Source organism: Phalacrocorax aristotelis, chromosome 15 (genome assembly GCF_949628215.1).
Source record: "Phalacrocorax aristotelis chromosome 15, bGulAri2.1, whole genome shotgun sequence".
NCBI classification, from domain to species: domain Eukaryota; kingdom Metazoa; phylum Chordata; class Aves; order Suliformes; family Phalacrocoracidae; genus Phalacrocorax; species Phalacrocorax aristotelis.
Genome location: NC_134290.1, coordinates 4,875,590 through 4,901,774, shown reverse-complemented (window position 1 = coordinate 4,901,774; position 26,185 = coordinate 4,875,590). Strand labels below are relative to the sequence as shown.

Here is a 26,185-nt window from a genome sequence, read left to right as displayed (position 1 = left end):
ACATAATCAAAGCCTTTTTCTTCTTGGGGCCAGCTTTGCCCCCCAGCTTCGCCCCCCAGCTTCAAGCACAGGCCACAGCCTGCTAGGACAGAGAGCATGAGGGGGTTTAATGGTGAGTTGAAAGAACCTTCCAGCTGGGTTTGGAAGGTAGGGCAGCAAGAGGGGTCTGGCATGGAGACAACCACCTGAGCCTTGCAGAAGTTTGCTCTGACAGGGAATAAAGGTCATAAAGCTCAGCTAGGCAGGACAAGCAGGGCTGAGCTAATAACCTGCTAGGTACCAACACGCTGATATAGGGTCCCAGACAAATATAGAATCATAGAACATCTCAAGCTGGAAGAGCCCCATAAGGATCATCAAGTTCAATTCCCTGCATCGCCCCGGCGAGGTTTCCCCGCTCGCCAGACCAACCCATGCCATGTAACTTGGTGACCTCCCCCAGTTTACTATAGCAAAATGCATTGGATGACTGTCTTAATTGCTGGGGGAAAGCTTTTTCCACTAAGATACTCTTTGCTTTGCTCTTCTAAGCAACTTCCTTATTCCAGTGGTGGCTTGAACACAATTCAGCTATACTCCTGTTGCACTAACTGCAAGGAAGGATCATAGAAAGCAAAGCTAAGATCCTCTCGATCAGTCTAACATCCACAAACCATTATAACTAGCTCTGCATCTCTTCTGCCAGCTGCCGTGAACCTTCTCCTGCCAATATTTAAGTCTCACCCGCAGTTACTCATCTAAATGCTTCAAGAATTACTCCTGAAGCTCCCTGTTTAAAATCAGATTGCAGATTCATCCCGGAATTTAATTCACTTCGCTCAAAAACACAAATTACCTTGGCGCTAAGATTAGCAAAAGGTACCTGGGAAACGCTCCCTGTTGTGCCCCTCTACATCAAGATGTAATTTCTTCTTGTTTGCTTTCTATCAGAAATACTCAAATGGTGACGCTACTTCTCCCTGAGCAACAGAAAATCAGTGGGTGAGTGAGTGGTGGGAAAGGGTGTGGGGGGTGTGGGTCACCCAGGGCTGGCCGAGGGGGGCCTGAGGGCAGGACCCAGGAAAAGACTGGGATAAAATGATGAATGAGGGGAGGCAGAAGATTCATCTCCCTGTGGCACACCCAGCATCCCCACAGACACGCGCTGCCTCTACCCTGAGGCTCTACTGGCAGTATCAAACCATTCCATTTCCAGAAAACTATATCAGGTTTTAAAAATACACCCTCCTTTTCAACTTCTACCTTCCAAATACTTTGTGTGGAGGAAAACTAGGCAGGAACATGAGGATGATGATTGTAGTTTGGTTTTAGTCTTACTACTTTATTTTAGAATTTCATCAAACTTGGACAAAGTGGAGGACTTCAAGGATTTTCTGTTTTCCCACTCCTGAGTGTGACCACTAGCACACATACCCCCCAAAAGTCGGAGGGCTGTATACTTTAGCATGACATTTTCTTGTCTCACCATTACTATCAACTAATCTTTTAAGCATCCACAGTCCTTAATTTTCTAGCAAATTTATAGCTGTGCCACATCCATCTCCAAAACCAGCCGATAAAAACATTAGATGAATTTTAAAAATCTAACAGGATAAGTGGTACTAAAACGATTCAAACTCCAGCCCACCCTTAAGAAAAACAACCAGAAATGCTTTACGTGTAGCAGTCGAAATAACTTCTCCCTGGTGTAGCTGCAGAAAGCAGCGCTGTGTACAGTCGGGAGGAAGGGCTGCCCCGTGCTAGGATCTGCTGTTCTCCGCAGGCTCTGAAGACCACTCGCACACAGGAGTTTCATTGCTTTATGAACTTAGACATTAGTTCAAGCATCTAACCAACTTCAAGGTCTTTCTCAAACACTTTCATACCCATTACACACCCCAAAAGAAGGACAACCCTGCAGGCTTCAAAACCCAGCACTCAGAAAGCACCAACACTTCGGTGGCTCACACAGGCCGAACTCAGCCCACCTCCTGCTTTGTTTCAGTCTATATGTATAAAATTACATACTGCGTTTTCCACAGCACCTCCTCCGCATTCAGGGCTCAGGAGGGGCTCAGCTCCGTGAACTGGGAACGTGTGGTGGGAGATCAAGGACGTAAGTCTCCGACTAAAGGTGATGTTTCCCCTGGGATGCTCTCTGCAGGCTCCATATCCTCATTTCTTCCCTTCCCTTTTTTCCTCTCCTCTCCGCAGCTCTCATCCCACTGCGCTCGGGGCCAGGAGATGCCTCCTCTCCCTGCAGCCACCACGAGCAGGCAGCTGCCTGCACTGCCCCGGCACACAGGAGGCGCGAAACAGCCTCGGAGAAATTTCTGCTGGTCGGGTTTTAAAAGTTTGCAATGGAAAAGCACAAAACCAGCCCCTTTTTGGAGGCCTCTTGAGCACGTGGGGGCAGATTTGCATTTCGAGAGCAACAACAGCTACACAGAGACAGGCTCCTCGCCAAATTTCAAGTCCTCGCTTCAAACCATATAGGAGGCAGCATGACAAAACTGTCTTAAAATGATTCTGGGGACTTCTGCCTGCATTGAAATACTGTGTAATATACTGAGTATAACATACTACTTATAATAATTCTAGTAATACGTTGTACAATACTGCAATATCCTTTCCAGAAATGCCCAAGAACAAAGTAAAAAAACCCAACGCAAAACCAAGCCATATGAATATAGCCGGGACCGAAAGAAACAGAACAGACGGGTAACGTTTAATACAGCTCCAAGGAAATGGAGAACCCTACAAAGAAAAGCACTTCACACAGGTAACAGCAAAAGATGTCTATAACATTCACAGCAGCAACACAGGACTGGAAGGGATACTGAAAAACCCCAAGGCAACACCCAGGGTACCCACACCACCTCTGACATCGACTTGTCAAACCCTTTCTTGAAAATGCGGCTTCCACACGTTCGTGCTCTAGGACTCGTGTATTTTGTAAGCATAGATTTATTCTCAACACCCAAGTCATCTTCTTGCTCTGAACTGAAGGCGTTGCCTCTGCCCCCTGCAGACACAGGAAGAAACGGCCACCTTTCATCTGTGCAAAAACCTTCAGCGTATTGGAAAACCCCTGTCACGTCTTCATAATCTGCTTCTGGTTTGGTTGTTTGGGGGGTTTTTTTTGGTGTTTGGGGTTTTTTTTAAATAACATTTGATTCTTCCCTGCTTCCTAGATTGCTGGCTGTTCCTCACAACTCTCCAAATGCTTTCTGTCTTTTTAAATTATGATGCCCCAAAAAACCACACATATTCACCTACACAAGTGTGAAGTAATGTGTGTCTTGAATAAAATACCTGCCTTAAAACAGACAAAAACAATACTATTTTTTTTCCACAGTACTTCACACACAGCTTTACTAAATTTCATCTTACTGATAGCAGACCACTCACCAATTTCCAAACTCTCTTCTGTTCCTCCCCTCCCTGCCAGGAAAAGCCATTCACACTGTGCCTACACAGCAAGACGACTCTCAAGACTTTCAAAAGAAAACCACATTTAGCATTTTAATCCTTCTTCTGCCAAGAAGGTAACACTGTACCTTCTCTCTTGTTCTGTGCATCAAAGGAAGAACTATTTAAGGGGTAAAAAGGAAAAACTATAAAACAAAGCGGCATCTTTGACTCTCTGGGGTTTAGACTTTCTCATTCCTCTTTTCTCTGCAAGGAATTAATTTTGCTATAAGCTTATTCTTACAAACAGGTTAACACAACCAGTCCCTCACCTCTGTGACCTGTTTTTGAGGTTAGCCGGCCCGTCTCTGCACCAACACAAGACACGCTCACGGCAGTTTTCTATCAGCCCTGCCCTGACGAGACCAACACAGGGAATGCTGCGGCAGCAGCCAGCTCCTGCCACAGCCCGCCCAGCCGGGGGATGCCCCTGGCTCCCTCTCCCCGCCGCAGGGATGTACCACCCATCGCGGGCAGCCATGGCGGGAGCCATCCCGCTGCCTGCTGCCTTTCCTACCACTCAGCCACAGAGGACCCAGCTCCACCTGCCGGAGCCTGAGCCTCCAGCCATGAAATCGCAGGAGCAGGACGCAACAGGATAGGGCTGCAACGTCTCTGTCCTCTGACTTTCTGCTTCTCTTCCCATCCCCTCCGGTTCTTCTGCTGCTCTCCTTCCCTCTGGGTTTGAACATCTGCTGGTGTGGCATGGGGTAAGTAAGGTGCCCCACGGCGTGAGGGCACCACTGATGCAGCTCACACTCAGCACTACTACTGTTTCAGGAAAGGTCATTTTTGCTAATAATTTGGTTCTAGAAAAGCAACGGAGCATTTAGGTGGCAGGCTCATGCCACGCCACACGAAGTGCATTTCCATCCACACCACGCTGGCCCTGATGCCATGAGCTGGAAGGAATGGGCACGCAGGCGCCTTCACTTGTGAGAGGGGTGCAGGGTGGTCCAAAGCATCGCATAATCATTGACGTCTCGAATTCTCTCTCCGCATTCCTTTCTGCTGCATTGACTTTTCCATCGTTGCATTCAGTCGTTGGCAGTAAGTCAGCACCAGCCTGCCAGGGTGCAGCTCAGCAGGCATCTCCGTAGAGCAAATCCCCCCCAGCCCCATCTCGTCCCCACATACCTATTTTTTTTTACAGTCAATCGGTTCATGAGTTGGGGAATCCAGAGCCGAAACTCTCACCCACAAACAAAATGCCGTTCGGGGAAAGTCACGCTCACAGCTCCGCCTGATGTCCCAGCCATGCTGTGCGTGCCTACCATGCAGCAAAAGGCGGCAGCATTACAGCTGATTATTACTGGGGGTATTTGCTTTCCTGACTAAGAAGAATTTCAGCCTCTGGATATCACCAGGAAAACAACACATGCAGGTCCAGAGTAGGTTAAGACCCATCTTACTACCCCCCCCCCAAGACTGTAAATCTCAAATCAGGGACTCCCAGAAGCAAAACCGCATACCTTGCCCAAGGTCACACAGAAAGGTTGTCTCCAGAGAAACAGAACCCTGAAGGCTTTTCACTAGCTTTACCCAACGAGTGGCTTTTTCTTTACATTTTGCTCCTGCCTTCATTTATTTTATTCCACTCAAAAAGCGCTACTGGACAGAAAACACTCATGGGCTCCACCTTGTTTACACTGAATCCCACGGTGGGTTTGCATGCTATGAAAATCTTAGATTAACGAAGAATATGCAATTTACCCTTGAGATGGAAATAAAGGGAATGATCAAAACAACCTCCTTCTAGTGTAAATAGACAGTTGAAAGAGCTAACATGTAGATCTTTCATTAACGCAGTGACGGTTCTGCTCACGGACAGCTCGGCCAAGGCTGCTCTTCAGCACGTCCATCATTGCAGGTTGCAGCCTCCTTCATTAGGTACCATAAACTGTTAAAAAACCAAACGTGTTTTATACATGACCTGTCTGTATTTGTTTGTTTAGCTGGATTCTGCTCTTTGCATTGCTCCTGTCAAGGGACGCAGGAACAACTCACACACAGAGCTCAGAGGGACAGTCAATGTGCAAGGAATAGCTACCAAAAAATCCACAGAAATGACAAAAAAAAAAAAGGATGCCAAATATGAGCTATGACATCGCTATTTGTTCTTCCTAACATGAAAATCTAATAAAATATCATCTCGTTGAAGTATTTTGGCTTGATATATGTTCCAAAATCTATAGGATTTTGCATCCCATGCTGTTACGCATGGGATCCAAATGTACATCAATACATTTGATGTACACCTGATGTACAGATCCCACGTACATCAGTGCCCATCAACAGCACACAGGAACAGTTATTAGCTTTTAGGAATACATCAGAACATTTTTTCCCCCATGGTAATTTTAAATTTTACATCAAAAAGCAAGCCACTCCAGGAACACAGCAGTCATTCCCACCTTTCACTACAGCATCAAACTACCACCCACTCGCCAAGAAACAAACCAAACAAATCATAATTTGTATTCAAACCACAATTTTGCTTTTCAACTGCCCCACACATGTTAGTGCAACCAAGAAAATCCAGGTTTAATATAACTCTGAATGTTTGATCAGCTATTGTTCTTTGCTCTTAAATCTCAGCATCAGGAAAATACACCTTGCTATGAGCCAGATAAGACAGAATAAAACCCTTGTAATCAACTCCCCCACCCAGAAATCTGGCCCCCCGTCAATACAGACCTACACATGTCCCATAGTTTTTTAATGACACAGCAATGCAATGTCTCTTTTTACCTCATTTGCAATTATTTACCAAAGCAGTGCATCGTCAAGCCTCAGGAATACTAAAATTAAGTATCAAACAATGCTGGGGGGGGATCAAGATCAAGGGAAAAGGCTGAGCCAGAAGATTTCTGCAGCCAGCAGCTCTGCAGCTTCAACCACCCCTTGAAGCCAGAGCAGCCACATGGCCAAAAACAACCCAAAAAGCAAATTACAGCTGCCTGAGCCCACCCTGCAAACTACTGCCAATTCAGCAAGTTTCACTGGCTGGAGCAAACACCAGATTCCTGTGGGAATCCCTCGGGAGCCAACATGTCTTGGTGCCTGCAGGGTCCGGCTGGTGGCCCCTCCACACAGCTCCAACTCCCCCAGCCATCCCCACCTCGGGGTCACTTGGCCCCACAGCAATGGTGGGACTCCGGGGCCTGAGGGAAGGGGGCGATGCGGTCTGAAATGGCACACACAGCATATCAGCCCTCCACCCCTCCTGTTTGGGGCCACTTCCGGTAAAATTCTGGGGTTTCTTCCCAAAGATCTCCACTGAACTGATTCTCTACTCTGCTGCTCCTGTGAGAGTGGGAAACTAAACTAATATACTCAGGTCAAGGATGGCACTGAGCTCACCAAGGCCTCTGGTCCCCCTGCACCTGGCTCAGCATCATTCCCATCAATCCCCCGTTGCATTTGTTTCCACCATCTGCAATGCAACAACCCTCGAGCTCCTTAAGCTGGAAACCTCCAAGGAGCACGATAGGCACATGCTCAGCTGGGACTGCAGCATCCCCAGGGACCACGCGAGCTGCAGAGAACTGGGGCAACCCCCAGCCGACCACCGTGTTAAAGACAATCGCTATCAACCTTGGGCAACCTGACTTCATTATTTAACGACCCCATCAATAGCTATGCACGTTTGTATGCAAAGTATAGGGGGGGAACAATGGCAAAGGGACAGTGCGATCCTGGAAAAGCAAAGGTAAAAACACTAAACCTCTGGAAAGTAGGTCCCCAATGCCTCGGTTTTACACACCCTCCTGCCCCAGGCTAAGCTGCTCTGCCAAGCAACGGTAACAATTGTCCCAAGGCTGCCATACAGTCCATTACACTTCAAAATTACAACACGGAGATGCTTTCTGGAGACCCACCACTGCAGCTGGGAGCAGCACAAGCATGGCAGGGCAGTCCTGCACCATGCCAAGGTCCCACCGTGTCAAGACCCCGCTGCCACACCATGCTGAGGTCCCACCACACACCGTGCCACACTGCCCGCTCAGGCACAGCGGTGTCTTTGCCCCTGGACCATTCTCCTGCCCCACAGCCCATCCCGGCACTCAGCAAGACTCATTAGCAGGAATCAGATGTTATCAAGCTGTAGTAGCACCCAGAGCTTCTCATTTTCCCCATTTTTCAGACTGGTTCAGCCCCCATTGCCCACACCAGCAGCTAACACAACATATCCAAACATTGAGGCATTTTAGGATCTAGAAAGCCTGCAGTGGTGTTATGAGGCTTAGGCAGGAGCTCAAAGCTACGGTCCACTGCCACAGCTCATTTTTTCCAGTATTATTCACAAGGAAAAAGAAAATACATTATGTATATATGTTAAAAACAGCACTGGAACATTTGCAATGTCTTGCATGCCATTAAGAAGTGGTGAAAAAAAGCCACATTAAACGAACTGATTTAAATATTCCCTCTCTGACAAGCTCTAAAGAGGGTAAAACTTCCACATCCTGAAAAAACGTGCAAACAGCAGCCCAGGGTGGACAACGTGGTAGCCTCCAGTCCACTCCAGGTAAGACAGTCCACGCGCAGATTTTGCACAGCACTGGCCACGACAACTTCAGCCATAGCCCTTCATGCAAACGCTGCCATTCACCTTGTGCAGAAAGACTTGGTCTTGATTATTCCCCTTCCATTCAGAGATTCAGAAAGGAGTAGAAGGAAAAAGGCGTACTGAGATAAGCATCTTTATACTGACCAAATCACATGCAGGGGAAGCTGAAGTATATAAATAAATACACTGGGTAAAAATAACACAATGAACATCAGCACCAACTTTGGTCGGTGGCCAAGACTGGCTGGAAAACCCTCTCAGCCACGCAAATTGCCATCTCTGGTCTCCTGTGAGCACTTCTGATCAATAAACTCATGGCTGATGCTATTATTCCACTAGATTCCCAATCCAAGACCTTTGACGGGACCTGAATTTGTAACGGGGAGGAGAAAGACCTTTTTAAAAATGAAAGGGACTTTCTCAACATGAGATGCAACGAAAAAGGTACACACCCATTTTTTTCCTCTTGCAGTTTGATTAATTTCTTTTAATCACTTCCTTGACATAGTTATTCTGCAGGTTTCTTAACTGCCTGCCAAAAACCATCAGCCTTTCTGGCTGGTCCGACTGTGCCATCTACTCAAGCAGAGACTTCAGTTCCCCACCTTCTCACCCATGTCCATCAGAAACAGCTGCTGTACCACGACAGGTATTTTATTACGCAGCTCTAGAAAACAACTTACTTTACCTGTAACTCCAACAAAATAGAAACTATTGGCTAAAATCAGTTTTAGCTGTTGATATTTAACTGCTAACTGCCACTAACAAGAAATAACAACCAACAAGCAGCCAGTGGTTTAGACAGGTCTGTCCAAGGTGATATACCGCCTTACCGGTGGCTCCGTACCGTCTGTGTAGAGCCCAGCCAGACCCCCTGGAAATGGATGAAGGATGGGATCTACCAGCCCTGTTTCCAGCTAGAAAAGCCAAGGACCTCCACAGGGAGACTCTTTTCCATCCCAAGGATGATTTCTTCCATCACCTCTGGCAATATCTGTTCCTCTCTAGTGACTAGACAGTATGAGCCAAGATCCTGGCCCAGATCAGGGGGCACCTGAAGCCTCACTCGGAGGCAAGATGAAAGTTGAAGGGGGTAGCTGAGCGTGCTTCCAAGTCATCACCAGCACCACGACACAAGCATTATCACAGGAGAACTGCACTAGTACAGGCACAGTAAGGAGCATGCAGAGCAGATGGGACTGGGAGTCACTGAACGATGGAAATTAAATGCCCCAACGCCACTTTTATCCAGCCCATTTCCAGCGAGGACTTCACCGCAAGGGGCCTGAATGGAAAACAGGATGGTGCTGCCCGAAAGAGCAGGTACGAGTGCCACAGGCAGCTCCCATCATTGCACTGCACTGTCACACCTGGCTGTGCTGGGCCAACAGGCCTGAGGGCTCCCAGATGGGGCAGAGGCTGCTTAATCCAGCACTGTCACAAAAATGAGGAATGACAACAGCCTCAATGGAAGCTACAAGGCTCCTGGCTTAAATAACGCTGCTCACAACCCGCAGCGTAACAGCACGCAGCGTTGCCTGTAAGCCCTCCGCATGGATTTGGACCCTGGAGCCCTTCCCCATCTTCCCATGAGTGCCCCGAGGCATCACTGAGGAAACGCCTTCAGACAGTCCCAAGAGAGCACCAGGCTCAACCATGTCCCAGCAGAGGCAGAAGGCATGGGGGGCACCTTGACTTTTTTTTTCCCCCCTTTCATTTTTAAAAGCAAGACATTAATCCTCCAGCATCTTTTGTTTGCACTGCTTACTAACAAGATGCTAAGCAGCAGGAAGATGCTTCTCTGGGTCAAGGCTCCCCAGGTTCACGCATCGCAGGCAGGGAAGGAAGAAGCTGCTTGCTGAGCTGACTTAAAATGAAAGAGCTACAAAAGGGAGAAGAAGAGAGATGGCTTATCTGGGAACCAGCTCAGGCAGAACACAGCACCACTGAAAATGAAACGCCTTGGTTCTGTGGAGTCACAAGAGCTACAAGCAATACCATCCAACTTCAGACCCAGTCACACAGAGATAAATGGGGTAAAAAAAATCCAGCTGCTCTCCACAGAGTTTACCACTCCCTGCTGTCTGCATCAATTAGGTTTAGGCAGGAAACCTCTTCCAATCATCCCCACGTAGCATACAGGTAACTGGGTGCCTTGTGTCAAACATTCCCCTGGGACCCGCAGGACTGCTTGCTCCATATCTCACCCTCCACGGGAATAAGCTGTACTCCCCCGGGGGAGAATCCTGCCAGTATCTGCCAGAAATAAAGTACAACTTGCACTATTTCTGGGAAGAAGAAACTACTGCCCGATGGCTGTGGTTACTTCCTGGCAGACAGCAGCCTGGCTACAGGTTAATAGCTCTGAATCTTGTCAGCAGCACGACCAGCTGTGTCTGAGAGAACAACCAGCCTCCATCAGCTCTCTTTGCAAATGAGGACAATAAAACTACTCCCATGGCTTGGAAACCTTCTCCTGCAGCACCAAGGAGCCTATTTAGGAAGTCTAATGGCTGATCTATCTCCTCCATCCTCTCCAAAGTCAGCATCAGCATCTTGCGGCATCAGGCCCTTCTCTTCTCTGCCTCACTGCTGCTGTTTGCACCTCTCCTTGCGTCAGAGGGCTCTTTGCGCAGCCTTTCCATCCTTGCTCGTGTCAGAAGCCGATGATTACCGATGCCCGGTGTGCCAAGTCACCACTGCGCTCCTGTGCTGCTAAATATAACACCTGCCACTTCCCTCAGTACGGCTCTGTCAGCAGTTTAAGCTCCTACCACTACATTCAGGGAAGAATCATAAATTGGATTTTTATCATCCTGTCATGCTTTCATTCCTCCTTGTTTTCCCTTAACAACTTGTCCAGCTTTAGCTGTAAATGAATATTTAAGTTTCTAGTAAATGGCTTACTGCCAGAGGAAGAGCTTCTCCTTGAAGAGATTAATTTTAAATTAGCAAGACTCCTTAAAGCTGAATTTTCAGTTGAAGCTACAAATGTAATAACTGAGGTCAAAAACCACCACTTATTCATCTCCATTAACAGCATCGCTGCCAAGGTAATGTTATTACAGTGCCATGAGAAGTCATTTTAAATGGAAAAAAGCAGGCTTCAGTGCTGCATTCATCTTTGGAAAAGTCTCCCTGTCCCCCACACTAGTTTTGTGTCTTTGCACTTGTCCCAGAGCATGTAGGGGTCGCCTCTGGCACAGCCTCCCGGGGAAAGGTCAAGTGCTGAAATTGCTTCATACTCATCCCAGGACAGAAGTCCTACAGGAGAGCCTGGTGAGCCACTGGGAACATGTTCCCGGGGACCCTCAGTGGAACAGGCAAAGCTCCCTTCCCCAGAAAGGGGAACAGGGACCCGCAGGGACTTCAGGTGTTGTGGGTTGCCACCTTCTTTTACTACAACATTCTCTTTGATGAAGAAAACATTCATCTATCACCAGATGCATCACCGTACCTATATGAAGGTGGTCAGACATAGGCTTTGCTTCACACCCAAAGGATGTTCTTCCTTTTCTTCAAAGACCAGCAGCAGAGAAGATGTGGATCCAGTGCAACAGTGCTGAGGCTGCACTGCTCCAAAGGGGATCAGGCTGCCCCTCTTTGGGACTGCAAAGGCTCCAGAGGTAACCAGAAGTCACAGAAACCAGCGGCTCAGCATCCCCACTGGGTCTGGAGCACAGCCAATGGACCCTCACCACACTGCTCACCTCTCTCCACCCTTTCTTCATCTAGTCTGTCCACATCCTTGCTCTGTGCGATTATAAAACTGCTCAAGAAAAACTGAAACCAACATAGATGTAGCAGAAAAGCCAGGGAGGGGTCCAGACAACAAGCTTCAGGAACACGCATCCCACCCATTCCCAACACGCTCCTGAAAATCCTAGGTACATTTGGAGCATCTGCTTCCACTGCTACAAGAAGATATCTGCTGCATCATCAAACCTTAATGACCACAACTGCAAAGAGCTTTTTTTTCAAGTGCTATTAGTGCTGCTGACCTCTTTGAACCCTGCCAATCTCCTTCCATAAAAACCCTTGTAGTTTAATTTTGTGTTTCTTTCTTGCCCCATCATAAACTGCAATTGAATGGTCTTATCAGATTTGCAACAGCTGTATTTCAGTGACAGGGGAAAGATCTCGTGTCTCACCTCTGTGGCAGCCTGCAAAGTGCCCTGAGGAGGAAGGCAGGGCAGCGCAGGCCCAGCGGCGTGCGAGGGCTGCAATGCCTTTGCTCAGAGGCGCTGCGCAGCGCACGCAGCTTCACCTCCTCTTAACTGGAGAAATGCTGGTCCTTACCGAGGGGTTTCTTGCCGGAACGTCTGCACACCTCATTTGTTCTGATCACTTTAATTAAACAGGTCAGTCTGTTAATTAGACCTGTCACAACCACAGCAAAACACGCTCTGGCTGAAGACCCTGGGAGTTTCTCCAGGACCCACACCAAAGCACTAACATTTAATTGGGATGTTATAGAAGAAACAAATCCTTACAAGAAGCTAGCAGTGATGGTGGTGTTTAGCAGAGGAACCACCAGGACGACAAAGAAACCCCTCCTGCGACAGGGTCTCATCACAAGCCAGGTTACCCACCTCCCTCCTCCGCAGCCCCAGCAGGGCTTGGTGCCTGGAAGCCCGACTCTGCCCTGCTGCCCACAAAGGCTTTTTCAGACCTTTTTAAAGACAATGTCAGAAAACAAAAGCAGCAACTTGGGAAGCATCTGCAAAATAACTGAAAAGAAAAGCTAAGGAAGCTGCTGGTGTTAGTACTGCTCAGAAGCCAGACACCTTTAAAGGTCCCCAGAATAAAGGCAATGAATTATCTCACTGTTCCCTTCATTGAACTTTATCAGCCAGTTGCGACTGATCGCCTCCCACGACCCACACACCCTCCAGGCTAAAGAAATCGGGCTAAGGAGCCATGGAGCTTCCTTCCCTAGGCAAGAGGAGAGCCATCACTCCCCCCAACAGCAGATATTCCTGGCTCACATGGATTCACCAGCCGAGCTGACATCCCATGATCACACTGGCTTCAGGAGTTTATATTTTAAATATAGCACAGGCTATTACCTACCATAAGGCTACCTGCAATAAATACTTGTGTTGCAAAAAATCAAACACCTGAAATAAGGAGACAGGGTCAGCATCAACCCTGTAATTACCATCTGTCCTCCCTGACTCTCTTGCTGGGAGGCAGCTACCAGCACCCATAGGAGCAGCCTCCTGCCACGTGTTTATTCAAGCGCAGAGTACACATGTCAGGGTCCCTGCACGTCCCTGAGGACATGGGTCCACTCTGCCCACCAGCTTACAGGTCCCATCTCCCTTCCCCAGCATCCAGCTGTGCTGGGTTTTTCTCTTGCTGCTGTCTGCCTGCCATCAGGCAACACCAAGACCAGCGAGGACACAGCCCTGGAGCCAGCTGCCGCCACCTGCCATCCTCCGGTGGTGGAGAGACGGCGCACCCACGGGTGGGACATTTTGGCTTGTGTCAACGCCACAAGCCCCTGCAGAGCACAGAGCCTCGCACCAAGGGTTGACATACTGCATCACTTGCCAAAAACGCAGGGAAAGGAAAGATACGAACTGCAGCCATAAAGAGAAGCAACTTGCAGTCAGACCTATGCAAATGAAGCTGCTGCAATTTTTAATCGCAGATTAAAACGTTTTCTGGGACTGGATGACTGCCAGAGGTGCCACCCAACCTCAGCTCCTGTGTGGCTCCGTGCCTCTTCCCTCCCTGCAGGGCTGAAGCCACCTGCAAAGGGCTCAGCATCCCACAGAGCTCCCAGGCAATTTACCCAGCCCCACGCGTGCCCCATCACCTGCTCTGCCCTCAGGCTCTGCTGCCACACAGACCCAGTGAGCCAGCTCACTACTCTGCCTCCACCTTCCCGCACCATACACAGGCACTCCTCAGGCTGCAGAGCCTCCGGCACTTCTGAGCTGTCCCCGCTGCAGGGTCACTCCGTGACCACCTCGGCTAAAGCCCCAGTTCCTGCTGCCTCGCACTCCCTTCCCAACCAGGGGAGACACCAGACACTTCCCGAGGGGTGAAGGACACAATACACTCAGCCCAGCAGGACCGAGACCCCCAGCAGACGCCCCTCCACTGCCTCCCAGCAGGAGCAGCTCTCTGTGCATCCCACCTCTCGCCGATGGAGGTGGCTACAAGTTATTATGAAAGAGAGATTTTTCTTGACATAAGATAAAAAACTGAGCAGAATAAAAGTGGCGTTAAATTCTATTGAAGTTGATCTTTACTTCCTAGCTTGATAATTTTAACTTAAAGACTCCTAAACTCAACAAGAATTATAGATTTCCCAGGCTGGATCCAGAGAAGCATCCCAAAGGAGCATCTGCCGGCACCAAAGCCGATTTCAACACTCAGAGACGAAGAGCTGCAAGAGCACAAAGCACCACAAGATGCCAGCACAGGCCAGTCAGATGAGCCATTTCTGCCCTGGTGTCTCAGTGCAGCAGATGCTTTGGGGTCCCCACAGTGTTCCATGTGCTGTGGGCAGCCTGAAGCATGCCTGGGGAAAGAGCTGAAACGATGCGGAGAGGAGTTGCAGCTCTGCCCCATCAGAAAAGCTGACCCTCTTGCCCCACTGGAGAGCATTTGAGCAGGGTCTGGCTGCTAAACCCCTCTCTTCTAAGTAATCCTTGAAAGGCAGTTGCAAAGTCAAGCATAGGCAAGCAAATATCTTCATCGCCTTCAACACCAGGCTCTCTGCAAGGACTTCTCCCATGCAAGAGTTGGGGAGCCTCATGGCAAATCCTGCCAAGCACCACGGGGAGTCAGGGCTTCATGGAAGGAACGTGCCAGGAGAGGGCAACCTGCTCCTGCTACATCACCTCAGCTCAGAGCACCGAGCAAACCACCAACAGCCCGCCACAGGTGCATCACAGCATCCCTGAGTTACGGCAACGGCGAGTAACACGATGCTCAGGAATAAAATACCACCAGGAGCCCTCCGTAGGTGGTTAAAGAAAATCAGGCGCAGGTAAAGTCGTTTCTGTGGAGCTTCTCATTCCCTTGGGGCCGAGCTGAGGTGTGATGGACCCTTTGGCAGAACGGGATGAAACACTCTGCAGGGTCCTAAATGATAGTAGTGCACTCCGGTATACCCTTTACCTTGTCCAGGGGATGTCAGACATCCCACAGGGATAGGAAGCCACACAAGGCTCTCCAGGTGCATTGGTGCCATCACAGTCTGCCCAACCCTTGGGTCTTACCAATTCACTTACCTCTGAAAAACAAATGAAACCATCACATCAAACCTGGAAAAGTACAAATTCATTCAGCCACAGGAAGAACCATGGAAGGACTCGCCATGCCCTGCAAGGGTGACACAGGCCATTCGTACCCCAAGCTCAAATCCAGTTCTCCATTCCATGGATGGGGAGCTGAAGCTGACTTGCTTCCTTAGACACAAACCACATGCCGGAAGGGTTTCCTTCCAGCCACTCCTCAGTGTAAAACAGCACGGCCACCTACACCGCTGCCCAGGCCCAGCTACCAGAGAGATGCCTTCAGACTCCTTCAAGGCATCAGCTCTCATCTAATGACTCATTTCTAATTAGTCAGAATTCTTATTATTTTCAGAATTCAAAATTGATTTTCCTCCAACAGCCTTTTTCTGTGCCAGTTAAAAAAAAAAAAGGCACTTGGGAATTTTAAATGCCTAAAAATAACACCAAGATACACTGAACCGATTACATGAGCTGGAAACACTCCCTCTTGGTGCTCCCAACTGTATGAAAAACCCTGTTACATTATTAAAAACTGTATTAAAAACTACTTACAGATGAAACCAGCTTAGCTTAAAAATGTAAGCAACAAGCATCCGTTTTCACCACTTAGCGAGAGCTCAAGGCGGAAGAGCTGGCGTGTGCGAGGACCCAGCCACAGGGCTTTGCCCTCCTTTGCTGTGGAGCCTCTCCAGCACCCACACCTCCACAAAGAAACCGCATCGTCTAACTGCACCGGAAAGCCCCTGGTGATGCAGTTGTGCAGAACAGAAAAGCGTGTACATCTTAGGGCGTGAGATTTCAGCACCTCCAGATGTGCTGGCAGAGCCACTCTGCCACTGAGCCCAGCTCAGGGCTGCCCGGGACACCTGATGCAAGCAGTACCTGTTGCACAAAGCGGCATCACCTGGCAGTGAGGGAAGGAGGCAGCAAAGCCACACCAGGTGCCTGTTTTCCACCCCCAGAGCAGCTCTGTCTCCTCTGCCACCACTCCCCAGTAGGACCGAGCCACCAAATGCCAGCAGCAGCTCCAGGAAATCCCAGCAGAGGCCTTATCAGGTAGGAACGAGGGTCAGAAGTGTGGATCTGACCAGATGTCCTCACTCGAGAGTCAGCTTGCTCTTTATCAGATGAGGGCCAAAGAGCTGGGGCTCGGGGGTTACCCACAGAGCCCAGCAGCCTGACGACGGGCTCCCCGCTGCCTTCAGAGTGAATTATTGGCCATTTGCTTTGTTTCTCACCACAGGCACAGGCTCGCTCCCTCCCTTTATCAACTCTTGTTTAGAGAACAGCTTGTTTGTAGCATCCTCATGTTCAGGATGTGCTGCACCCAGTGAACTGCTGATCCCAACCTTACGTGGCTCCGGGTTCGTGAATGAGCTGCTGTAGGTCACGAACACCAACTGTGCAGACCTAGAGGTACAACAGCAAATTAAAATCCAACCCAGACACAGCATTCAAACTAGCAATCCACCACTGGTGGTCAGTAAGAAGAGACGATTTGCGCTGACTTTCATTCCAACTCCAGTTATAACGGTTACCAAAATGACAAATCAAGCTAATATTAGCAAGCGCAGCAGAGAAGCAGTGATACACATCATGCTTCCCACTTCTGTCAACCCACACAGGAATAGAGATTTTTAAGATTGCAGGGAATACACGCTGTACGCCTGGCAAGAGCCAAAGAGAAACTTGCCCTAGGTGACAGCTGGGATGTTAAACTGCACTCGCTCTCCAAAAGACAAGCCAAATGGCCGGGTCAGTGCAAAGATGGCTTACCAAGGGCAGCAGACACAAGCTTCTCTGATATAAACTGCATGGATGCAGAGCTGCTCGCACACATCCAGGTGTTTCAGCAACTGAGTGACACTGTTTTCTGGTTGTTGAATGGAAGAGGGAAGTTAGGAGCTGAACTCTCGGGAGCAGCAGTTTGCAGTCACTAACTGGAAAGTGAGACCAGCTAAAAGAATAACCAGATTGCACGTTTGAGCTAAGTCTTGAGCAGCAGCTGCTCCTAGCCCATGCTTTCACCACACCCAAACCATGGCTAAAGGTACCTGAAGAAGCCCTGGCAGAGGAAACAGTGCTGCTTTGTCCCAGGCGCTGCTTGGTCTGGTGGCGCATCCTGCTGCCCAGCCAAAGCCTTGGGTCAGCAGAGGTGCCCCCGGCCAGTGCAAGGCAGGGGTACACCTACACCCAGCCAGGCTATTCCCAATCACAGCTCAACGGCTCCTGAAAGCTGCTTTTAAGGCAGAAAGGATCCTGCCTGCGCGGTCCTGGCCCCATCGCTGGAAGGGTGGAGTGCTGGTAGCAGCCAGGGTTTGGCCAAGAGGAGCACTCCAGACCAGAAGAAATCCTGGGGGCTTCTTGCTTGCTCCCCAGGGTTTCTGAGCCAAGCACTTACAATGTGCATCAGCCACTGGTGCATCGCTGCCCATCACCAGTCTGCTCTGGACCTTACAACTTGTCTTTGTTTTTGCTTAATGACAATTCTTCCCCCAAAAGCAGCCAGGGTGATAAAGCTACGGAAAGCCGTCCCCACACCAGCTCCATAGCAAAGCAGCAAACCACAGCACGGCCAGGCAGAACACTCGAGTGTGGCCAGGTTGGATGGAGCTTCTCTGCTTTGAGTGGGAAATGCAGGCGGCTTCTGCTGCAGCAGCCCAAGGCCGTCGCACCTCCGCCACAACCCAGGCGTCACAGTGCTCCACACCAGCAGCACCAGGCTCAACCTGGAAACCCAAACACTTGCAATACCAGCCCCTCTGAAGTCCATCAAAGCGAGGACCCCAGCCACAGCGTGAACAGCCACTGACAGAGCCCAGGTTCGCTCCTCACGTGATGCCTGCACGTGTCATGGTGGTACCCGCCACTTGGTCACAGCCGCCAGGGGCTGGCTCGCTTCATACTGAACACAACTTCACTTGCAGACAATGCAAATCGTCCACCGAGGACATGTTTCATAAAACAAACCCAGGACTATTTCAAAACAGCTCACAGGCACACAAGGTATAATGGCAAAGGAGCCCAGGTTGCCACCCTGTTCTCAGGACACATGGTCACGCCACCCTGAAGAGACAAAGGACACAAAGGACAAGGCAAGAATTTACCATGAGTTTACACGTCAGGAGAGGAAAAAAAAAATATATCAAGAATTTACACAGGCAAATCCATCCCCCTGTCTGACCCAAGGATCCCCATTCCCTGGTATGAGCAAAAAGACACCAAACCTGGGTTGGGGACACAACATCAGCTTGTTCCTGCAAACTTTGAGGAAGGCAAAGGAGGCGGTGAGGGGAAGGACAGGGCTGTGTGGGAACGAAGGTGCTCAAAGCACTTTTACCTCCACAGGGAGCAGGACCTTCAGCTGCATCCCCAGCCCTGAGACAAGATCTCAGGCGGATCTGGGCAGCGGCCAAGCCCTGCGACTCGTGAGCCCTCATGTCCTGCTTCACTCAGGGCATCAGAGCTGGCAGCCTCCCAGGGAAGCCCTGTGCTGCAGAAAGCCACTACCAAAGGTGGGGATTGGCTTCTCCAGGTGGAGAGGGCTGGGCTCACTCCAGGGGTCACACCATGCTCTCCCAACAAAAGGGAAGCAGGTTTCATTCATTCACTTCTCTTGCAAATGCATCTGCTAGGCATCAATATGACAGTCTCTACCATAGCACAAGCAGCAGCAGCCATCTTCTTCCTTCTGCCAATACCAAACAGAGGACCCTGGTGCACAGAGGTTTGCCAGCCAGCCGCTAACAAGTCCTCATTCAAAAGGATAAAAAACCCCCATCCCGACATTAATGCAAACTAAAGCTACCGCCTCCGTTCTTCCATAGTTATTGTTTAAAACCAGTCACAGGGTCATACGGACCAAAGCCAGGAGGATCAGGCAATTAATCCCCCAGACAATGGGGTGCAGGATTCGACCCCAGCCACGGGCAGCAGCACACTGCACTTCCTGGGTTTCAGCATTTACGTGGCAGCGGTTTTTGAGCCAGAGAGCAGCCAGCACCAGCTCCCGGGTTGTGCTCTGGTCTCTGCCCACTCCCCTTTTTACAGGGATTAATGCAGAGGCAAGGGCTCCTCATTTCCTTTGCATGCTCAAAATGACACAGGAAAAGGGACTGGACGCACAGATGAAACAAAACCTTCTCCACTGCAAGCAACGGATGGGACCCTTCAAAGGTTTTTTCAAACCCTGGCAAAGTAACCAACTGCCACTTGTCATTTTCCAACTGAAATAATTAAACACAAGTTAAGGTACAATATGTGCACAGCTTCCCAGGTTTTATTGATTTTTGCTTTGCAGTCTTGACAAGCAACCTTGATAAATTCTTTTGTCAAAAAAATGTGTGGAAGTGATGAAATCAAATGGAAGCAACAAAAAAGCCACCAAGCATGGTAGCCTGGTGGCCAGCAACATTTATTTACAAGCAGGTGAAAAACATGAAGTTATGAAAATAGCACTTATTCAAGCCATGTGATCAACACACAGCAAATACCAGCATCTGCCCAGAGTGCAGGGTGAGAGGTCAATAAAGTAATGAAATGTGGGAAAAACACAGATTAAGAAACACAGAAGATGGGCACAAGAGAAAAATAACACAATACACAGCACTTTCAAAAACAAGAACAAATTTGTAGTAAATACAAGCACAGCAAAATAGAAAGTGTTATGTCACCATTTTTCGTTTATACTGATCAGTTCAAGGAGCAGCACAATCCTCACCATAGATATTTATCCCTCTCCCATTTTTGCTGGTGAAGCATTTGCCCTTCAGTTTGCAAGGGGAGACAGAGCTGGTCCCTATTGTTATGCTGCGCTAACTTTAGCCCCGTAATTTTTCCCTACGATGTAGGACTGAGTAGGGACCAGGAAGGATACTTCCTCCCCGTGCACTAAACTCCTCCACCCTGTACCTGCTTAGCCAAGAAGAGCCTTTTTCCTTCACCGCACCCATCCCGGTTCCCCTCGCACAACCCTGCCAGCTTTGCAGGGGAAAGCAGGGGCCCGAACAGCTGGTGCGGCTCCACGCAGCACAGCTGCGCCAGCAGACTTCAGTGCACTTGAAAATACTTGCAAGCCACCAAGGCAGCATCCCTCAAGCCCAAAGCCAGCTGCCCGCAGAGGGGATTCGGCACAGGAACCACAGCAGCATTACCACATCTGTAGCCTAAAAAGGAATAAAGTGGGTTATAATTTAACAGCAATGCTTGTTTTATACTTCAAAAAATTTAAAAAAATAAATCAAAAGTTTCCTTTAAGCTCACTGTGAAAACAACTGGTCACTCAAAAAATTCTATAAATCACAGTGCCAGTGACATCTCGCAGACCCGACGCTTGCTGTGTTCACACCCAGCATCTCAGGTCTTCATCGCCAACTGATACCCTCCTGCCACACGCCCTGTTCCCCCCTCCTTTGGCAGGAGCATCTTCCTGAGCACCAGCGTCGGAGCAGAGGCTCCTGCGCTCCTGCACACCACTGCACTGCTCCTGCTGCAGCAGCTGTTAACAAAACCCTCTCTGCACAGTTACACTGGGTTCTTTATTTTCAGGGGGTTTACTAATGCAGCCTCACATTTAACACTGAGAACACACAGGAGCCCAAAAAGCTCCAAAAAGGAGCTGCACTGAGAGCAGGCAGCAGGCTTTGTCACTGCCACAGAGCACAGCTCACCGCACGCAGCCTACTTCAGCTCCAGCCTCTGCAGCTATATTTTAGGAGCCTTAAAATGTGCTTTGTGAATTCGTGCCACACGTCTGCCAAGAGCACAGAAGTACAGAGCAACTGTTCAGAAAGCGAAACACCAGGCTTTCCCCCATCCTCCTGCTCCCCCAGGCAGCACCACACACCAACAGAGGTGGCAGGGACATACCTGTGCTGTAAGGGAGGTGTTAGAGCATGTCCTGCAGAAGCGGTGGAGAGCACCATGAGCTGGGACAGAGATTTCCATCCTACTTCTGAACCCCACTTGTACGCCACATGTTTGCAACGCTGAAGTGTACTGCTTCCCCAGTACCGCCCCACACCAGATTGTGGCATTTTTTAAGTTACAAGATCATCTTGGAGCATTTTGCCAGCCTCCCCTCGGCCTTTGGCTGCTGCTGTTGCACAATAAACTGTCCGTCGACATCAGGCCAGCAACAAGCAGTCAGGCTCACGGCACCCGCCGCACCCGCTGCTCCTCTGCTCGCTCCGGAGGACGAGGCTGCAGCAGCGGAGGTGGCCTATATACTGCAGTCCCCACTGAGCTCCCTGCTGCAATGTTTAATTTGTGGCGTTACATAACTACCGTTTTCTGTGTTCCTTCACTATAAATGATTATCACGGATTACATCTGCAATAGAATAATATTGCATAGTATCGCATGTGGGAAACAAGGGAAAGGACAGCACCACATCAAGGACGTAAGCATATTTCTTGGGTAACTCTATCCCAGCGTGCAAGTGAAGTGGGAAACAGTAACAGGAGAATTAAAAACAGATTAGTAAAAAAAAAAAAGGTGGGGAGGGCAGTCCTGGCTTGTGAAATACTGGAAAATCCTAAAAGATATCTCCCATCGTCCTCATGTTTGCATTGCCAGGCAGCAGCCTGAAGAAGGGAGCAGTTGGAGGCTGGGCAGACCTCAGACTGTTCACAGTCCACCCATCAGGATCTCATCAGCTGCAGATATGCAGACAACCTGAGTAAGTACTCGCTGCTCTGGGCCTCCCATCTCAATGCCTACAAACTTCTCTGGTTGAGAAAAATTTCCAGGCTGATCAGACACACCCTAAAAGCAACAAAAATGGGAAATCGCTTTCATTTTTTTCCCTTCCCAGTGCTTCAATTTCCTAGAACATGCCAGATCCATATTCAGACCACTTCAACTACCTGTTTTTAAGAACAAATCAATGCTTCATAACCCTCCACGTTTAGGGCAATTGCCGATAGCCCCATCACCTGCGAACCCCCAAGCATTCAGCCACAGCAGATGTGGAGGACCACAGCTGTCTTCTGCACATCCAAGCCCCAAAGATCTTCCCTTGCCTCACAGAGCCCTCTGTTCCCCATGAGATGCCCAGAAACTTGTCCCACCACACTGCATGACAGCTAGGGGTGGATCTTGCCCCACACTTACAAAGTGCCTGTGGCAAGGCAAAGGCTTGTGAAATGAGGAAGGGAGCTGCCAGAGACCATACCCACACTCTGCACCATGCCACCAAGATGTGGCTTTGTCAGCGAAGCCCATGGATGCGACACCAGCCAGGTTACAGAGGGTGCTGGAGAAGTGAGGATTGCTTGCGCGGTCTTCTCCGCAAGGTCAGGTATTCAGTAGTGAAAGCAAAAGGTTAGGAGATCAAAAGCAGCAGCCCAGAGAACAGAAGCCCACCAAACCCACTTGAGACAGCTCCAGTAGCCCACAGGCACCATTTCCACAACAGCCAGCAGAAAGCTTGGTGCTCTGATACACTCCAAATGCATCCTGTGTCTGACCCTGGGCGTCAGGCCCCAGCAGTGAGGCGAGGCTGATAACTAGCATAATTATTCTTAAGTGAGCCTCACATAACCTTATTGCACAGAGATAAATGCTCAGAAATAAGATCAGTATGAAGCCTCGCAATTCTATTAGTGACATTATCACAGCTAGCACAGGGCTACCCCAAAGAAAGGGCTGGAACAACCTGCCAGCTTTATGGTGCTTGACATTAGTCTTTTTCTGGATACCACTGGAAAGACAAGACTGACAAGGACTTTTTGGAGCGTATAAAAAAAATAAATTTTATATATACATATATATATATGGAAAAACCCAAAGGCCAAGTACTGTGAAGCACTCAAAGAAATCCCACTTGCTCTTTTTGAAAGGGGGTGACTAGGTGAAATTCTCCAAAGTTTGAAAACCTCCATTTTGACACAGCAATAAACCCCTTCAGCAGCGTCTAAGAGCAGGCATGGCTCTGGCTGTCCCTCCTCCACACCACCTCGACTTACAACGGGTTTGCGCACCCCGCACCCGTGGTGCATCACAGCATCCCTTCGGCTGCAGCAGCAGAAGCTGAAGCGCTGACCGCAGCTCGCCGGTAGTGGCTAAGACAGAGCAATCCGTCCCGATCACAACTTCACAGGGAAACAGGAGAGACAGAGCATCCTGCCAACTGCAGGAGGGAACACAAGTGAGCAGCAGAAGGCACTGAAAGGAGACAGGAATCATTAGGAGTGAGAAATCCAAGCAAATGGCTCCATCTCAGCAGCACCATCAGTTATATTGTCCATGGCAGCAACTCCTGGCACAGCTAACAGCAGCTGGCTATTCTGGGAAAATCCAGACTCTAAGGATCAAAAAGACAATTAGAATAGCAGGTAACTGAGCGCCGGCAGCCCGTGGCACAAGCCCTACAAACAGAGTGGAAAACAGTCTGCGACATGGTGAAAAAACATCACAAGGGAGACAGGAAAAGGGAGCGCTTCTGTAAAAAGAGCTGGAAATAGCAACGGCTATTACAGCAAGCCATGAGCTGGTGGCATTGAGGGTGTACAGACAACGACAGGGATTGTCCGGTCCTGCCACGACTAGAGCAGAAGCACAAGCCAAGGCCACCTGGCCAGGAGCTTGCTGCAAGGAAACGGGGGGAAACAACAATGGAATAATTCAGAGCGAGGTAGGGAAGGTTGCAAATGCTGTTCAGTATCAAATTCCCAAGTCAAAATGTCTTTTGCAAACAAACCCCTTACTTGGAAAGAGTAAAAACACAAAATACATCAAGCAACAAAACAAACATTAGCACTAGAGCAAATAAAGGGAAAACTAAGGAATAACTGATTATGGATCCTTTTTAATACTAGTGCAAAGGCACTATGACTGGATCTGGCACGCTGAAGAACTACTTGCTGGCAGCCTCCTTGTGTGAGCTGCAACCTTGAGAACCGCATCTTGGCTGTTGCCCGCCAAACCGCACACCTAACCTGGTGGTGGGATTACTGGCCTCTACAGCAGCGTTGCATCTCTCCAGAGTTGTATTTTCCCTTTACACCCTGCTGCAGAAGCAACTCAACCCAGGAGCCAGAGCAGAAGGCACCACCAGTACTAACAACCCTTCTTTTTCCCCTTTTACACTTCTTAAAGCTCCCACTTTCCTACAGTCTACAAACAAGCCTTTGTAAAGATGTTTTTAAATCACTCCCTGTTTGCTAAGAAGAGAACAACCAATTAAGGCAGTAAGGATAAGCAGACAACCCACGTGGTGAACCCCCATTATCCCAAATCCCAGACCACACCACACACAGCCACGCCGGGGTGTTGGTCTCCAAGTGAATCCTCCCTAGACTGACACAAGCCCAAGAGGCTGCGACCACCACATGAAGCCCAACAGGCACAACCAAGAGATTTCACAGAGCATCGCTCCAGCGGCAGCCTTGCTGGGATGGTCACACAAGGTCAGCCCGAACAGCCAGGCAGCTTCGCCTCTTCTCCAGCAAGCAAATGGTAGCTAGTTCTACAGAGGGCTAGGACACATGCAAACAAGGACAGGGCACACGCAGTAGTTTATCTGGGCACAGCTGCTTAGCTTTTAGTGCTGTGCTGCTTAAGGACCTCCCGGGTTGCATTTTGTATACAAAAAGCTACAGCTCTGATCCATGAGTGATGAAATTATGCCCAAATCTGTTCAGTCTCTCTGGATTTTCGGCTTCCCACAGCAAGTGCCACCATTTAATTTCGTGCTGTACAAAATATTAATTATTCCTGCTTCATTTAAACCTATGACCTGATAATTCCCTCCTTGCTGTTGTTTATAAGCAATTGTCCCCATCTTTTCCTGCAGCATTTACTACCTCCCATAGGGCACCTTCAGCTGTCATTCTTCCAGATGGAAAATTTACTTTCCATCATCTACCTTCCCTCCACCCTGGTGGAGGAGGATTTTATTCGTCTGGTTAATCTTGTGCCTGTTTGGGGTTTTTTTAAGTTCTGCTGACAACTCTGTGTGCTGGTGTGGTGCGAGGCAGGGCCTCTCCAGCGGACAAGCACCACAGCTGCACACAGAACAGACCTATGTTTTCTCTTTTGCTCTTTTCCTTAGCAATTCCCAGCTTTGTTGCTGCACTGACATCTCTTGAGCCCCAACATCGGTGCGAGGCACCCGATGCCTTTGAGGGAGGTTGGCAGGTGAGTTGGTTTTGGCACAGATGTGAGGACTGACCTATCCGGTTAACTCCTGCTTTTTTAGTACCATGAATACCAAAAATGCCTTCAAACGGCCTGAAATCTGCGCTGGTTCCATCAGTGACCTAAATGACAGAGTACATTTCAACCTCTCCTCCCAGGAACTCCTGAGCACGGGGTCAAAAGAAGTCACCGACTCCCTCACCTCTCTAATCAATCACAAAGCAGCCCAAGTTAATTTTGGGGAGTTTTCCAACACAATACCTAGTGTTTAAAATACCAGCAATGGATTTCTACCCTCCCCTTGCAGGCTTTTCCAAAGGCCCCCAGTCAAATAGCCAAGAAAATAATTTTTATGTATTCACTGTTCACATAATTAACTCCTGTATCTCATGACGCTGCCCTAAAGAGAAAGGTTATTCTTACTGCCATTAAAAAAAACCCAGGTATTAAACACAGTCATCAAATATTTTTAAGTTTGCATCCTCCAAGCCACAACTGCAGAGAAAAGAGGGAGCACAAGGAGCAGATAAGAGCATTTCTTTGCTGCCACTCTGCAAAGCTGAAGTTGTCAAGAGGCCGATGCAGGAGCTGACAAAAATCCAAGGGGTGATGCGGGTACAATATGGTAAGGGGAGAAGGCTGGAATTATTCAAGAGCTTACAGTAATGCAAACAGGGCGATTACAGAAATCTGATTTTCAGGACAGATAACCAGCACAGGGCCATACCAAGCACCAATGCAAGCTTAGCCCATGCCTGCTCTTCCC

The 26,185-nt window shown here is 49.0% G+C and overlaps 1 protein-coding gene across 3 annotated transcripts in view; it reads right to left on the bottom strand.

Annotated features, from left to right (window-relative positions):
- OSBP2 (oxysterol binding protein 2) overlaps positions 1-26,185 on the bottom strand; it is a 127,237-nt gene that overhangs the window by 65,665 nt on the left and 35,387 nt on the right. Inside the window, exon 1 of one of the 3 annotated variants that reach the window (XM_075109963.1) lies at positions 2,008-2,096. The exons of the other annotated variants lie outside the window; for them this stretch is intronic. Within the exon in view, the coding sequence (XP_074966064.1) occupies positions 2,008-2,035 (28 nt within the window). The 5' untranslated portion in view covers positions 2,036-2,096. Of the gene's footprint in view, positions 1-2,007; positions 2,097-26,185 lie in introns of those variants that run through there. 3 annotated transcript variants of the gene reach the window in all.